Source organism: Salmo salar, chromosome 25, assembly GCF_965601325.2.
Source record: "Salmo salar chromosome 25, fSalSal1, whole genome shotgun sequence".
NCBI lineage: Eukaryota > Metazoa > Chordata > Actinopteri > Salmoniformes > Salmonidae > Salmo > Salmo salar.
In genome coordinates, this window is record NC_138315.1 from 25,580,667 (window position 1) to 25,597,451 (window position 16,785).

Consider the following 16,785-nt stretch of genomic DNA (forward strand, 5'->3'; position numbering starts at 1 on the left):
TCAGTGACATTTATTAATTCATTCATTTATTCATTGCTTGTTGGTTTCCAATAGGTCCTAATATCTCATGGACCAGTAAGGTGTGAAGATCTGCTGGGCCAGTGGTCCTGGATCTTCTCTCTGAGCTCCATGGACCCCAGCCTGTGGAATGCCCTCTTCTGCCCAGGGAACAACTCTCGTCTCCCAGACACTCTGCTGGCTGAATGGATGCCTGTGGTTGCCAAGGTAAGTCATGTGTACCTGGACAGCTCTCACAGGTTGTGTCTTATTGGCTAGGTCTCCCTAGAAAATGAGGTTATGATAAAATAACTGAAGACTAAAAGGTTATCACAAAAGCAGAATAAAAACAACACAAACCTCCCTCAGACCCAATACTGGTTTAGACCATGTAGGTCATTTCTATTAGAAACATTGATGAATGGTCTGTTGAGAATACAGTTGGTCGTAAACAGTAAACAGAAACTGTGTCATATATGAGCCTATGGATTTTCTTTCTATATTTTTTCCCCAGAAACCATTTTCTGTCATTTTGAGAAGTTACTTTAAGTACATTTTTTGGGATATTAAGACATTTTAGAATAAGCCAGCAATTGTTGTTATGTTATATCCTAAAACATGTATATTCAACTTTCTTTGATCATTTTGTAATTTCCTTCTATATCCAAGGCGACTCAGCTTATGAACATAGTACAGGGCACTACCACCGCCAATGTCACCCTTCCCATGATCCTCACTGAGTGGCATGCACTGGCTGGCTCTTTTGTCAGCGGTGAAGTGGCCTTGAGGAACTTCAGTAATCTGTTGGATGCTGCCTACCTGGTGGGCTGGGTCCCTGAGAACATCGCTGCAGTGGACTGGACACAGATTCTCATGACAAGGTTAGTATGTACACACACTAATGAAGGCCCTTTGGCCGAAACGTTGGTCAAATAAATTGACCAAGTCGAGATGAGTGTGTACTTTCTTTTTCATTTGTCATGGTCAGTGTACCTTTAGTAACCACAGAATGACCATACTGTCTTGAGATAATATAATCAAGGTTTGTGTATAAATTAGTATACAATATCCTTGCATCCACAAGCGGAGTTATCAGTGTGTACAGTACCAGTCAAAAGTTTGGACATACCTACTCATTCAAAGGTTTTTAATTATGTTTACTATTTTCTACATTGTAGAATAATAGTGAAGACATCACAACTATGAAATAACACATACAGAATCATGTAGTAAAAAGTGTTAAACAAATCAAAATATATTTTATATTTGAGATTCTTCAAAGTAGTCACCCTTTGCCTTGATGACAGCTTTGCAAACTCTTGGCATTCTCTCAACCAGCTTCACGAGGTAGTCGCCTGGAATGGATTTCAATTAACAGGTGTGCCTTGTTAAAAGTAAATGTGTGGAATTTCCTTCCTTCTTAATGCATTTGAGCCAATCGGTTGTGTTGTGACAAGGTAGGGGTGATATACAGAAGATGGCCCTATTTGGTAAAAAACCAAGTCCATATTATGGCAAGAACAGCTGAAATAAGCAAAGAAAAACAACAGCCCATCATTACTTTAAGACATGAAGGTCAGTCAATACGGTAAATTTCAAGGACTTTGAAAGTTTATTCAAGTGCAGTCGCAAGAACCATCAAGCGATATGATGAAACTGGCTCTCATGAGGACTGACAAAGGAAAGGAAGACCCAGAGGTACCTCTGCTGCAGAGGACAAGTTCATTAGAGTTAACTGCACCTCAGATTGCAGCCCACATAAATGCTTCACAGAGTTCAAGTGACAGACATATCTCAACATCAACTGTTCAGAGGAGACTGCGTGAACCAGGTCTTCATGGTCAAATTGCTGCAAATAAATCACTACTAAAGGACACCAATGATAAGATTAGACTTGCTTGGGCCAAGAAACACAAACAATGGACATTAGACCGGTGGAAATGTGTCCAAATTTGATGAGTACAAATTTACTCTGCCGTGTCTTTGTGAGACGCAGAGTAGGTGAACGGATGATCTCTGCATGTTTTGTTCCCACCATGATGCATCGAGGAGGAGGTGTGATGGTGTGGGGGTGCTTTGCTGGTGACAGGGTTAGTGATTTATTTAGAAATCAAGGCACAATTATCCAGCATGGCTACCTGTAACAAGTGCACTGAGAGTCTGGAAGCAAGTTCAGTGAGTGAATGTTTTAATAAATAAAAGTAACATAATACAAGACAAGGAAACACAAACAATGCACAGACATGAAACAGAAACAGAAACAATGACGCCTGGGGAAGGAACCAAAGGGAGTGACATACATAGGGCAGGTAATCAAGGAGGTGATGGAGTCCTGGTGAGTCTGATGACGAGCAGGTGCACGTAACGATAGTGACAGGTGTGCGCCATAACGAGCATCCTGGTGACCTAGAGGCCGGAGAGGGAGCACACGTGGCACTACCACAGCATTCTGCAGCAATACGCAATCCCATCTGGTTTGCGCTGAGTGGGACAATAATTTATTTTTCAACAGTACAATGACCCAAAACACACCTCCAGGCTGTGTAAGGCCTATTTGACCAAGGAGAGTTACGGAGTGCTGCATCAGACGACTTGACCTCCACAATAACCCGACCTCAACCCAATTGTGATGGTTTGGGATGAGTTGGACCGCAGAGTGATGGAAAAGCAGTCAACAAGAGCTCAGCATATGTGGGCACTCCTTCAAGACTGTTGGAAAAGTATTCCTCATGAAGCTGGTTAAGAGAATGCCAAGAGTGTGCAAAGCTGTCATCAAGGCAAAGGGTGGCTACTTTGAAGAATCTAAAATCTATTTTGATTTGTTTAACACTTTTTGGTTTCTACATGATTCCATATGTGTTATTTAATAGGGCTGATGTCTTCACTGTTATTCTACAATGTAGAAAATAGTACAAATAAAGAAAAACCCTTGAATGAGTAGGTGTATCCAAACTTTTGACTGGTACTGTAGGCGAGCCGACATCATGAAAATATTGAGTCTATCAACATGCATTAGCAAATACAACATGCAGAAATGGTACTGAATACGTCATTGATGTAAAGTGAGATTCCACTTGACCGTTGAGTCACAGTAATCTCCTTTTATGCGCTCTGGACATACTTTGGTAGGTCCCTACTTGCTAACGACCATCAGGTCCTAACAACCTGGTACTCAGGGCTCTATTGTCCCTCCATCAGGTCCTAACAGCCTGGTACTCAGGGCTGTATTGTCCTTCCATCAGGTCCTAACAGCCTGGTAATCAGGGCTGTATTGTCCCTCCATCAGGTCCTAACAGCCTGGTACTCAGGGCTGTATTGTCCCTCCATCAGGTCCTAACAGCCTGGTACTCAGGGCTCTATTGTCCCTCCATCAGGTCCTAACAGCCTGGTACTCAGGGCTCTATTGTCCCTCTAACCACTCTGATGTCAATGCAAATGAAATCAAAAATCACATCCAACACTAATCATCAAAACAGTATGTGCTTTTAAATCTCACCTCACTGTGATGATCAATTTGAAGAAGGAAGTTCAACAACAAGTTGAAGCTGAGTGGAAAAAATTGTTGTTTTGGATGTTGTTTCAAAGCCTTAACATAACAAAATGGATACCACTTTCTAAGGTGATGATTAATTCAAAGCACCCATATGCATATTAGAATGAGCCCTAAAAACTAATTTGTACAATACATATCCCACCGCTTATTACGCATGGCAGAAAAACATCAAATAAATCTGATTTAAGATGTCCTTGCTACATCATTCTCACGTCACCCCGCTCCTCCGCTCTCTCCACTGGCTTCCAGTTGAAGCTCGCATCCGCTACAAGACCATGGTGATTGCCTACGGAGCTGTGAAGGGAACGGCACCTCCATACCTTCAGGCTCTGATCAGGCCCTACACCCAAACAAGGGCACTGCGTTCATCCACCACTGGCCTGCTGGCCCCCCTACCTCTGAGGAAGCACAGTTCCCGCTCAGCCCAGTCAAAACTGTTCGCTGCTCTGGCACCCCAATGGTGGAACAAGCTCCCTCACGACGCCAGGACAGCGGAGTCAATCACCACCTTCCGGAGACACCTGAAACCCCACCTCTTTAAGGAATACCTAGGATAGGATAAAGTAATCCTTCTAACCCCCCCCCCCCCCCCCCCCCCCCTTAAAAGATTTAGATGCACTATTGTAAAGTGGTTGTTCCACTGGATATCATAAGGTGAATGCACCATTTTGTAAGTCGCTCTGGATAAGAGCGTCTGCTAAATGACTTAAATGTAAATGTAAATCATTGGTCTGGCCTATACTCCAAAATGAAACAAATTGGAGTAGGCCTAATCACCTTTGAATGTGTATTGTATTATTATGCATACTGGATGGACTGGTTCACTTATGCTATGCCCCAAATTTCTATTCATGAGTCTGGGAGAGAATGAATAGCCCTAGGCGTTGCTGTTGGTTCATTGATTGTGTAGGGGAGCTTACAGGTAGCCTACAATTATAGTGTGTTTGTATTTGATTTTGAATAGCCTAGTAATAGGGTATTTTTTTTATTTTCATAATTAATCGGGTGGCACATTACCTTTAGCTATACAGAATATCTCACCACCAAGTGTTTCCATCTCCTACTCTCTCCTTTATTCCTTTCTGGAGCATTCAGAGAAGCTGTACTTCGTTGTGAAAACATGTTACTATTGATGTTCCCAAACACATTTCACTTGGTTTCCCAAATTAAGCACTGGGTAGCTGCAGAAACAGGGTTGGGGAGCCCACGTCATGCAGAGTGTGGACGAAATATTAACTGTCGCGCAGCAATAGCATGCACCTCAAACAGTGGTTGATGCATGAAGTGAAATAAGTGTTCTTGTATTTATTTTGCAGCTGCTCATATTAAGCACAGCTCTGCTATAAAACCGAAGTAGGCTACCAGGAATCATTGAAAAACGGACCGGTGGGAAGCTTGCGGCCTCCATTCACTGTCTTTATCCCCGCCCCCTGTTCCTGCCCATTTGATAATGGGCCGTTCTAAATCGAAACTAATTTGACATATTTGTGAAGACAAGATTAAATTGAGAATAATCTTATGGGTGAAAATATGATCACTTGATGAGAGAACAGCTGTGCATCCTGAGGTAATGAACAGAGTGCAAGCTTTCTCAAATCATCAATAGCCTATACTTTTGTCATGCAGCCCATATATGTTTAGATTTCTAAGACATTCTAAGGTTTATCATTCACAACAACATTTTCCAAATAAATCAAAATCTATCTTATAGGACCTGTTTCAAATGATCACTTTTACACTGGTAAAATCTTATTTTATTCAGCTATATTCAATTATATTCTTCTTACTATAAAGTCATATAATATAAAATAATGGCACGGGACTTTTAAACATATCTTGTCAGCTATATGAACAAACCTAAAGCCTACGGCATGGAGCATAGCCAGATAACATACAGTATGCCAACTCATATTCTGTTAATCTGAAATACATTTTCTTCATATCATAATGTTTCTTTAGACCTGACTAAAATAAATAATAGTTTTATTGTGATGGTGCATATTAAATTGATTACTTAGACTTTTTTAAATGTAGATGTTCCAAAGGCACATCAGCGGCTTGTATGTGTGGAGGCCTGGAGATGCTAAACACGTTTATGCTAATTAACGGTCAATTTTTTTGCATGACAATAGCCGGCTGATAAAATTTCATGACCACCACAACCCTAGCTGAGATAAGGTATCGCTATCCAAAATGTTAGTGGGATATGTAAGTGTGTATATGTTATGAGTTGGTTGTCATGTATAAACTCAACATCCATTTCTCTATGTCTCGCAGGGGTTTGGGGGCATTCATCACTATGGGCTCTCACCTCCAGAACAGCTCAATGTGGCCTTCTATGGAGTCATACTTCCACATCGCCTACTGGATAATGAACTACCAGCCCAACGTCACCGCTTCACCAAATTGTGAGTCAGGCACGCATACACCAATACAACAAACACATAAAGAACACACGCACACATAAGGTAAGGTACGTACAGTGCATTCAGAAAGTATTCAGACCCCTTGACTTTTTCCACATTTTGTTACTTTACAGCCTTATTCTAAAATTGAATAAATAGTTTTTTTCCCTCATCTATCTACACACAATACCCCATAATAACAATGCAAAAACAGTTTTTTTTTACATTTTTGCAAATGTATTAACAATAAAAACAGAAAATAACATTTACTTAATTATTCAGACCCTTTACTCAGTACTTTGTTGAAGCACCTTTGGCAGTGATTACAGCCTTGTGTCTTCTTGGGTATGACGCTACAAGCTTGGCACACCTGTATTTGGGGAGTTTCTCCCATTCTTCTCTGCAGATCCTGTCAAGCTCTGTCAGGTTGGATGTGGAGCATTGCTGCACAGCTATTTTCAGGTCTCTCCAGAGATGTTCGATTGGGTTCAAGTCCGGGCTCTGGCTGTGCGACTCAAGAACATTCAGAGACTTGTACTGAAGCCACTCCTGCATTGTCTTGGCTGTGTGCTTAGGGTCGTTGTCCTGTTAGACTGGGGTGAAGGTTCACCTTCCGAGGTCTTGAGCGCTCTGGAGCAAGTTTTCATCAAGGTTCTCTCTGTACATTTCTCTGTTCATCTTTCCTTCAATCCTGACTAGTCTCCAAGTCCCTTCTGCTGAAAAAAATCCCCACAGCATGATGCTGCCACTACCATGCTTCACCGTAGGGAGGGTGCCAGGTTTCCTCCAGACGTTTCCTCCAGACACTTGGCATTCAGGCCAAAGAGTTCAATCTGGGTTTCATCAGACCAGAGAATCTTGTTTCTCATGGTCTGAATGTCTTTAGGGGCCTTTTGGAAAACTCCAAGCGGGCTGTCATGTGCCTTTTACTGAGGAGTGGCTTCCATCTGGCTACTCTGCCTTAAAGGCCTGATAGGTGGAGTGCTGCAGAGATGGTTGTCCTTCTGGAAGGTTCTCCCATCTCCACAGAGGAACTCTCTTCCCCAGATCTGTGCCTCGACGCAATCCTGTCTTAAAGATCTACTGACAATTCCTTCGACCTCATGGAGTGGATTTTTGCTTTTGTCATGCACTGTCAACTGTGGGACCTTATACAGTGGGGGAAAAAAGTATTTAGTCAGCCACCAATTGTGCAAGTTCTCCCACTTAAAAAGATGAGAGAGGCCTGAAATGTTCATCATAGGTACACGTCAACTATGACAGACAAAATGAGAAACAAAAATCCAGAAAATCACATTGTAGGATTTTTAATGAATTTATTTGCAAATTATGGTGGAAAATAAGTATGTAAATAAGGTATTTTTTTATAAAAAAAAAAATAATAATTGCAAAAATGTTAAAGAAATCTGTTTTTCGCTTTGTCATTATGGGGTATGTTGATAGGGAAAAACATTTTTTTATTCTATTTTAGAATGAGGCTTTAGCGTAACAAAATGTAGAAAAGTCAAGGGGTCTGAATACTTTCCAACGGTACTATATGCCTTGTCCAAGACAGTATGGACCATAGGGCAGGAGCCTATTACCTGTTTTTGTAAGGTGAGGCAGCTTGATGTACAAGTAGACCGCCTGGAGGGTTAGGGTCAGTTTTAGTTCACAAGTACACAAATAGACAGTATGATATTTACTTCTTGTTATAACTGATCAGTTACGTGCCAAGAGAGCTAGCAATTTGATTACTCATTATAATGAGGAATAAACAAACGTTTATAGTCAGCAATATCCAGTATCCATATCCAATGCTCAAAGTTACATGCATTTTTGGCAATATAGCCACCATTGCACGTGTGTAAATTTCAATAATGTGACTACTCATTGCCCTGGTTGTCTTGGTGTTGTCATCAACGCTGAGCAGTAGCTCTGTGACAAAGATACATAATGACAAGATACTCTGTCTGGCCCAAATGGCACCCTATTCGCTATAGAGTGCACTTCTTTTGACTAGAGCCCCCTGGTCAGAAGTAATGCCCTACATAGGGTGCTATTTTGGATACAGGCTCTGTCTGTTCCACTCATGAGCTCTATCTGTTTTAAAACAATATATATGAACTGTCATAACAGGTACAGTTGATTCTACCACATACGCCTACATCTGCAATACTGGGTTTACCTGGCAGCAGTTTATCCCAACCACCGCTGCTCTGGTGCAGGAGTTTTCTGCTAATCCTGCTGTATTACTTAGGTAAGTAATCTCATAGGGCAGAGAAGGATAGAGCCTGGCCATAGGTGTGTAGTCTATGGTATAGGTTGTGTCCAGAATGGCACCATTTTCCCTACTTAGTGCACTACTTTTGACCAGGGCCCATTGGGCTCTTTTCAAAAGCAGTGCGCTATATAGGGAATAGGGTGCCATTTGGGATGCATCCCGTGCCTCTCAGTAAAGTGTTATCTAACTACTGTAACTTCACTAATGCCACAGACTATCTCCCCTGGTGTCTTTCCTTCTCCTGCTCACATTGTGTCTAATTGTTCCTCATATTGTAATGACTCCGATTCACACTTACTTCTTGGTGATGCGCTCTCATTGATCTGTTTTGTTGTTGTCAATTGATCATATTTTTTATGACTAGATTATTATTATAACATATAGACTAGTAGATTATTACTAAAACAAATTATTTGTTATTGATTTTGATTAGTGGTTTATTAAATGTAAATGTACCTTTTCTAGTTGATTATGAGGCATGTGTTTGGTGCCAAGTGAGAAGATAACAAACATTTTTGTTATCTTTTCCACAGGCATGTCCAGGGCTCCTTGTCTTTCCTCCAGGCTGTCTATGGAAACATTGCCACAGGCCCAGTCACCCAGCTCCTCAGCTCTGACCTAGTCCTAGGGGACGGCTCCATCCCAGCCCTCCTGGAGAACCTGATCACCATCCTGAACAAGGACATCACGCTGGTCTCCAACCTCATGTCCCTGGAGCAGTTTAGCACCAACTCTGAGCTGCCCCTCTCTCTCCTGGGGGAGATGTTAGAGGCCCTGGGCCTGAAGCCTCTGGAAGCCCTGTGGACCGAGGGAGGTGGATCCCAGGCCCCCAATGCCTCATCTGTGATGGCCATTGCCCTGAAGGTAGCCAAAAACATTAGACAGAGATTAAGCCTAATTCTGGACAAGAAAGCATTTTCAAAGGAGATTCTTTATTGAGCATGATTTTTAGTCCAGGACTAAATTTAATCTGTGTCCGGGAAACCAGTATTTTGTATTTTGTATTTTGCAATTGTATTATTTATTCAAGATCAATGTTTTTAAGAAACTGTAGATTTGACTAAGCTTCAGAACATCATTAAAACACCCCAAAATATCATAATATGTAATAATAATAAAGTCAATGAAAACTTCTCAGGTGGCCAAGAACACCCGGCATCTAGTTACCGGGCTCCCTGTCGAGAACGCCAACATGCCAGACCTGGCCGGGGTGGAGGCTCTGCTGATGCAGTGGCTCTCAATAGCTCAGGGAAACCTGACCCTGCCTCTGTCTCTCAGTATGGGAGATGCTCTGACCACCTACTCTGGCTCTTTCAACTCTACCTCCCTGGCCTTCCTCAGACAGCTGCTCAATCCTCTTACCAACCAGAGCTCAGCGGGCATAGCAGACAACATCCTGCGGGCCATGGAGCGGCTGAAGACTGTGCTGGATGCTCCTAATGGTGACTCAACGCCCATTCTCCTGGGGTACGTGATCCAACTACAGGAGTTGCTGGTCTCGACTCTACAGCTACGCAGACATGAGCAGCTCTTGCTTCCAGATGGGAACCTCACCACAGCTCAGGTGACAGACCTCCATTTGGCTGTGGTGGACCTCTTCCAGCTCCTGTACGTCCAGCAGCTCAGCCAGGCTGGGGATCAGGCTGCCTTACAGACCCTGCTACAGAGACTCTCGGCCCTACTACCTCTCCAGCTCCAACAGCAGTACCTTGGGATGGTAAGCCACTTCCAGGCTGTGATGGAGAGCTTGGTGTCATGTACAGCGGCAGGTCAGGACTGCATGGCTGCGGTCCCACAGGTTGGTTTTGTATTTGTTTTGCTATCCATTGTCCTTCATTTTTTTTAAAGGCATTTTAAATCCAATGTATTATTATTTGTATTATTATTGTTATTATTACAGGTGCTCCAGATCCTGGCAGCTAGTGGGGACCACATGTTTAGTGGGGGCCAAGCTAAACCCAGCGTGTCAAACCAGGAGTCCATGAAAGTGACTGTCAACCTGCTTACTCTCCTCTTCGCCTGGCACGATACTGACATGTCTAACAATATGTCCGTCACGCCAGAGTCTGTCCTCAAGACCGTGGCCCAGACTTCCTTCTTCCTCCAGCAGATTATATCGACTCCCAACATCAGCGTATCCTCTCTCCAGCAAGCTATGCTACAATCCAACCTTACCCTGGGGGAGCTGGAGAAGATGGCTGCCCTGGCCAGCGCAACCAACGCACCAGCTCTCCTGGCTAGCATCATGGGCGTCATCAACGTGCAACAATGCCTGGAGCCCCAGCCCAACAATCCCATCAGCCTTGCCCAGTGTGCACTGGAGCTGAGTGAGAGAGTCACTGGTTTTATCCTAGCGCTGCCTATACCTCCGGGATGCCAGTCCAACTGCACAGCGCTAATCTCCCTCCTCCCCATCCTAGTCAACCACTCTGTGAGTATCGGCCTTGCCGCCGGCTCTGGCCCAACCCCACTTATACCAACAACTGAGGCTATCACAGTTACCATAGCCAGCATCAGCGAGAATCTACAGCATCTCAACCTGGAGTCTGTGGAGCTGATCAGTAACGAGCTCCATGTCCTTGAGGGTTTAATCAAACTGTCCGCCTCTGGACAGTCTCCAGTCTACTCACACAATTCCACTGATCCACTGATGCAGGACTCGGGTAATGTACAGAAGGTGTATTTGGAGATAGCACAGTGGTATCTGAGGAAGCTAGAGAATGTGACCAGAACCAGTACCTTCTCAGAACTCCTGGACCCTTTCTTCCATATGGCAGAGATGCAGCTGGCTCTCCAACTCTCTCAGACTGAATTTACCATCTTTGTTAGTAAAGAGGTTGAGTATTTGATGAGAAGTATCCAATACCCTATCAACGGGACAGACGTGAGTAAAATCGGCCAATCGGTCATCAGGATACTCAAGGGTAACCTGGACCTGTTCAAGTTAAACATTGCTTACCAAGCGGTTATGGGGAACAATTGGCTAAACTACAGCTTGATTAATGAGGCCGAATCCCTGATCAATAATGAACTCCCTGTGCTTGAGGGTTTGATCGAACTCGCCGCCTCTGGACATTCTCCAGTCTACTCACTCAATTCCACTGATCCACTTATGCAGGATCAAAATTACGCACAGAAAGTGTATTTGGAGATAGCACAGTGGTACCTGAGGAAGCTAGAGAATGAAACCAGCACCAGTGCCTTCTCAGAAATCCTTGACCCTTTCTTCCGTATCGCAGAGATGCAGCTGGCTCTCCAACTCTCTCAGACAGAATTCACCATCTTTGTTAGTAAAGAGGTTGAGTATTTGATGAGAAGTATCCAATACCCTATCAATGGAACAGATGTGAGTAAAATCGGCCAATCGGTCATCAGGATACTCAATGAAAACCTGAACCTGTTAAAGTTAAACATTGCTTACCAAGACGTTTTGCAGAACTCTTTCGGGAACTTAAACTGGCTAAACCACAGCTTGTTAAGCGAGGTCGAAACCCAGATCAGGGAGTACCTCAACCTGACACAGGATTGGCTGAGACAGCCTCGTGTGACCCAGGTCCTGACCAATATGCTGCATTGGAACATAAGCGGTGGGATGATGAACGTGACTACTCCTGGGATGGACCTCCAGCAACTTCTCAGGACTCTCGGCTCCCTCCTCACCCCAGAGCAACAGGCCTACCTCACAGCCATCCAACACAACAGCCAGGCTCTCAATCAGGTAATTTCATTTTACACAGGTAGTACCATTGAGGTCAGAAGACTTATTTTGCAATTTTACAATGTTGACAGTATTTGTAAATATTTTACTATGGGGTGAATTTGAACTGTCAATGGGATACAAAGTGAAAATTGGTACTTTTAAATTAGGATTACAGCCCCTATGGCTGTAGTATGACAGACAAACTAATTTCCACTTGGGGATTTATAACACAAAATCTGGTATCTTCTATTTTCTTCTCTTCTCTTATCTTCTCCCTTTTCTTCTATTTTTTTATTTTATTTTCTCTTCTCCGTTCCTCTCCTTTCCTCTCCTATCCTTTCAGGTTCTGTTGGTGGCCAGTCGGGAAGGAGGTCTGGGTAGTGACCAGTTCATCCAGGCGATCATGAATGCTACAAGCTCTGTCCTGAGTGGCTTCACCATGGGCCTCACACCACAGAACGTCACTACAGAGATCCAGGGTATTCTGCAGGGTGAAGAGGTCCAGATTATTTTTCAGGATGCCCTCCAGCTGGCATTCAGACCTAACATGAGCAACGCCCAGTCACTCAACATCACCATGGAGATTGTCAGGAGGGCGGAAGGCGTTGTTAGATTGCTGGTCCCCCAGGAGGCTGTTGGGTATCTGTTGCCAGGGTTCAGGTTCATTAGCACCTACCTTGAGACAGTCTCCAAGCCTGGCGGGCCTGATAAGTGGAATGAGATGTGAGTTGTACTGTGTGTGGACTGTCAATATTAATGTATTTTAGGTTGCGTCCCAAATGGCAGTAGTGCTGTGCGTGGATCCTGGCCAAAAGAAGTTTCGAGATAATAGGCTGCTATTTGGGATGTAACCTTACAGATTCTAAATGCTCACTGAAAATCAGAAGACGTCAGTGTTTTTTAGGATGACGTTGTTGATGATGACAAAAAATATTATCATCAGGTTGTTTTGTTACTTCCTCCCCTCACAGTGAAGATGATGACAAAGATCCTGCTACTTTTGCTGCTGCTGATGATGATGACGATAACATAACGATAACAATTACATTTTCTTTCCTCTCAGCATTGTGAACGAGCTAAAGATGGTCCAGGGCCTCCTGGCCCCTGACAGCAGTGCCCAGGTCTATCTCTCTTTCATCATCAACATCACTCATGTCATCCTGGACTCCAGCCAAAGCCAAGGCAAGTTGCCTATAACAGCTCCTCAATATCACTGTAGCACTACGTCCCAAATGGCACCCTATTCCCTACATACAGTAGTGCGCTACATTTGACCAGGGACCATAGGGTAGTTCACTATATAGGGAAAGGTGGCCATTTGGGACAGTGTGTCTACTGTCCTAATGGCCTGTGATATAGTACTGCTGGCACCATACACTTCATTATTAAATAACCCTACCAGGATCTCAGCCAGACACTTTAAGCACAGTTTACTGACATGCCAATGTCAGAGTTTGTGTCCTCTAGGAAATCAATGACTGTATCTGTATATTAACAGTGGCCAGAAATCAACATGGCAAAATACTGTACATCTATCTGTCTCACTGTCAGAATCTGTGTCTTCTTGGAAAACAATTAAGTTAGCTAACAGAAGCTATCAATGTGTTTGATTGTTGGCTACAGTTGTTATGTTAATAACTAACGATATGCTGTAATTTTTCAGAAATGTAACATTATTATCGTCAACAGGTAGCAACATGGGCCCTTGGAGCAACATGAGTCTATGGGCTAACATTGGTAATGATATGACTGCTGAAAACCTTTCAGAAATTGCTGGTCAGGTAAGGCATAATATATTACAGCTTTGCGTTTATTTTCAGTGAAATCTGTAATCTAATTCCTTCTACAACAGTAGCAGTTCTGCAAAGTCATCTTTATACATGTGCTGTAGGCTTGTCAGTTGTATGACATATACCTCAGGCAGTCAACAACATGCCAAAGCACAAAATGCTATCCAATGCATATATCAAGATTGTATATTTTGTGGTTTGTCCAGTTTACAGCTTAAAATATGTGTCAGTGTTTTTTCCTCAATGGGTTACTGACTTGCCTAGTTAAATGAAGGTTAAATAAAAAATTAAAAAATACAAAGATTGAGCTATCTCACTGACATTCAAGAGTCACAGTAGCTCATGGTGTGGACAATTCCAATAATAATTTCAGTTAGTCAATCTTTCCTTCTGTCTAATTTCCAATGAACAATTGAATACTTCATAATTGGAGAAGACTAACAAAGAAGGCAATTTCCAATGACACATATTATGTCTAATAACCATGCCTTAATAAATGGAGCTGTTGTTAATAGTTTTCCAATGGCGAACACTAGCAACATGACATTTTTGTATCCTTTCAGATGACTGGTCTTCTAAACTCTGTGCTACCCCTCATCCTTGGGCAGCAGGGTATCATGCCTTTCCCTCTGCCTTCTCCTGAGATGCTCCCTGAAATACTCCCTGTGCTGATACAGATCCTCACTCAGCAGGCTAACCAAAGCAGCTGGGATAAGTACGTTCAGGGGTCAGGGGTCATCGGTTCAAGGAAGAAGGTGGTATCTGGTTAGATAGTGAGAAGGGAGAGAATTACCATGGTGTTTTAACTATAGTAAGGAAGTATAGTATAGTATAGTAATACATGCTTGGGCTCCTGAGTGGTGCAGTGGTCTGAGGCACTGCATCTCAGTGCAAGAGGTGTCACTTCATTCCTTGTTTCGAATCCAGGCTGTTTCACATCGGGATGTGATTGTGCGTCCCATAGGGCAGCGCACAATTGGCTCAGCGTCGCCGGGGTAGGCTGTCATTGTGAATAATGATTTGCTCTTAAATGACTTGCCTAGTTAAATAAAATATAGTATTATATTTTAGTCAGTGGGGAGAACATTATCATGTTTGTTTTGGTAGTATAGTATTATATTGTATTGTATAGTATTGAGGGCCACAACATAATCACCTGTTATGTGTATATATATAGTGATAGTTTTAAGTTAGCTATATTGTAAAGTTTCTAAACCAAGTGCTTCCCTGTGTTGTCAGGTTGGAGGGGATGATTGGGGCCCTCCTGTCGACCCTCAGGGACACCCCGGTGTGGGACTCTGTCCCCCCTGCTGTTTCTGTGATGAGCCAAGTCATGGGAGCCTTGGTCAACAATATGCAGGCTGAGACAGGTGAGACTGAGAGGCAGCTTTCCATACACCCTTGACAGCACTGTTGTTTCCTTTGTACCACAGATCGCTAGTAATTCTGTACATTAGACATACAGTACATTAGATACACAAGTTAGGGATTTAGTGAACTGTAGCCTAGCATTGAAAGTTATTTATGCAAATACTTATCTTAGTTGCGCACAAATGTTCCCATAAGTGTCCCATTGTAAAACTCTTTCTCTCTCTCTCTCTCTCTCTCTCTCTCTCTGCCCCTCCCCTTCTCTCTTTCCCAGCATTCATCTTGAGTTTCCAGAAGCCACTGGCTGTCCTGATGTCAGAGTTGGTACAAGCTGTGAATGGCAGTGATTTCAACATGTCTGACGTGTCTGAGGGAATAATCCCTGCCATCGAGCTCACTGTGGAAGCTGCCATACAGGTTAGGTCAGAGCACTGGCTGCATTCTTTCTGTTTTCTTCTTTCTGCCTTACTGTCAACTGCTGGTTCTCATCCTCTTCGTGACATTTACTAGGTTACGTGGTTGGTAACACAATGTCCTCAGTGCTCACTAGGAATGTCATGCTCTTCACAATAAATAACACATGGGCCAATTTCATGAATTCATGTTCAATTGTTAAAGAACTGGTTTGATGGTTTCAGTGGAAGGGAAACTAAATAACTCAAGCTATGCTGCTGTTGAAAGACAATAGGCTCCTCATGTTTTGAACGTTCATCCTGACTTGAGTAGGCTATTGTTTGTCTGTTTAGATATCTGTCACTGAGAGAACAGTCTCAGGAATGGTCACTAATATACTTTTTTTTTATCTGGTTCAGAGATGTTCTTAATGACAACACAATGAGCAAAGACTGACCGTTGCTCTCTAAACAGTGGCCCAAGATCATTGTTTACAGTAAAAAAAAAGATATATATTCAGTTGTCCGTTGCCAAAACTGATTGCCCCAGTATCTCATACCCCATCTCATTGTCAGCTACATTACCTGTCAATGTTGCCTAAAAAAAGTTGGCTAGAACAGTTTCACAACCTTAAGAATCAGGAGGGAGACGTATCACAAGAGGTCTTTTCACATTACCTAGCCAAACCCAGCCAAACCAAACTAAGCAGTACTGAGCTGGCCAGGTTACACATCCACCATCGATGCCGGAACCATGCTGAAAAGGACAAGTTGAAATAAAATATGAGAGCCAGCACAGTTTAGTTTGAGTTGGTACGACAGAGTGAAAAGGGTTAATGTGGATCAGGACAAAGTTCTCCCCTGGGATTCCAGCCCACGCCCAAGCTTGGACAATAAGGTACAATAAAAGATTAATAGAAAGAGAATAGGTCACAGCTTCCCCAACTTCCTTTCAAGTTGTGGATGATCCAGCAAGGAAAAGAGGCAAGGAAAAACTACACCATTGAGTTTAGTTGTAGTAAGTTTTATGATTCATTCTCAATAGATCACCTTTCATGTGACCAAACTCTTAGTCATGCCATACATATTTATACAATAAAAATAAGTGTTTCTACATAAATATGGAGGCTAGACAAGTTTTATTGACACACTTCACCGTCTTACTTAATCGTCTGTTTTATTACCCTTCATATGATATACTGTATTGTTGTGTGTTTACCCTAGAGAGAATCTGATGACTGTCCACAATAAAGAAGTCAAATAAGGCCGATATTTTATCCCCCATTGTATGTATGAGACAGTATGGTGTCTTCAAGA

General features: G+C 42.9%; 1 protein-coding gene across 1 annotated transcript in view; it reads left to right on the forward strand.

The window, feature by feature from the left end:
• Window positions 1–16,785, forward strand: part of abca12 (ATP binding cassette subfamily A member 12) — a 94,421-nt gene that overhangs the window by 15,378 nt on the left and 62,258 nt on the right. Inside the window, exons 15-27 of the mRNA XM_082969039.1 lie at window positions 55–225; window positions 667–878; window positions 5,828–5,958; window positions 8,074–8,194; window positions 8,752–9,082; window positions 9,357–10,016; window positions 10,119–11,936; window positions 12,262–12,641; window positions 12,982–13,104; window positions 13,612–13,699; window positions 14,272–14,423; window positions 14,948–15,078; window positions 15,351–15,493. Of these exons, the coding sequence (XP_082825165.1) occupies window positions 55–225; window positions 667–878; window positions 5,828–5,958; window positions 8,074–8,194; window positions 8,752–9,082; window positions 9,357–10,016; window positions 10,119–11,936; window positions 12,262–12,641; window positions 12,982–13,104; window positions 13,612–13,699; window positions 14,272–14,423; window positions 14,948–15,078; window positions 15,351–15,493 (4,461 nt within the window). The remainder of the gene's footprint in view (window positions 1–54; window positions 226–666; window positions 879–5,827; window positions 5,959–8,073; window positions 8,195–8,751; window positions 9,083–9,356; window positions 10,017–10,118; window positions 11,937–12,261; window positions 12,642–12,981; window positions 13,105–13,611; window positions 13,700–14,271; window positions 14,424–14,947; window positions 15,079–15,350; window positions 15,494–16,785) is intronic.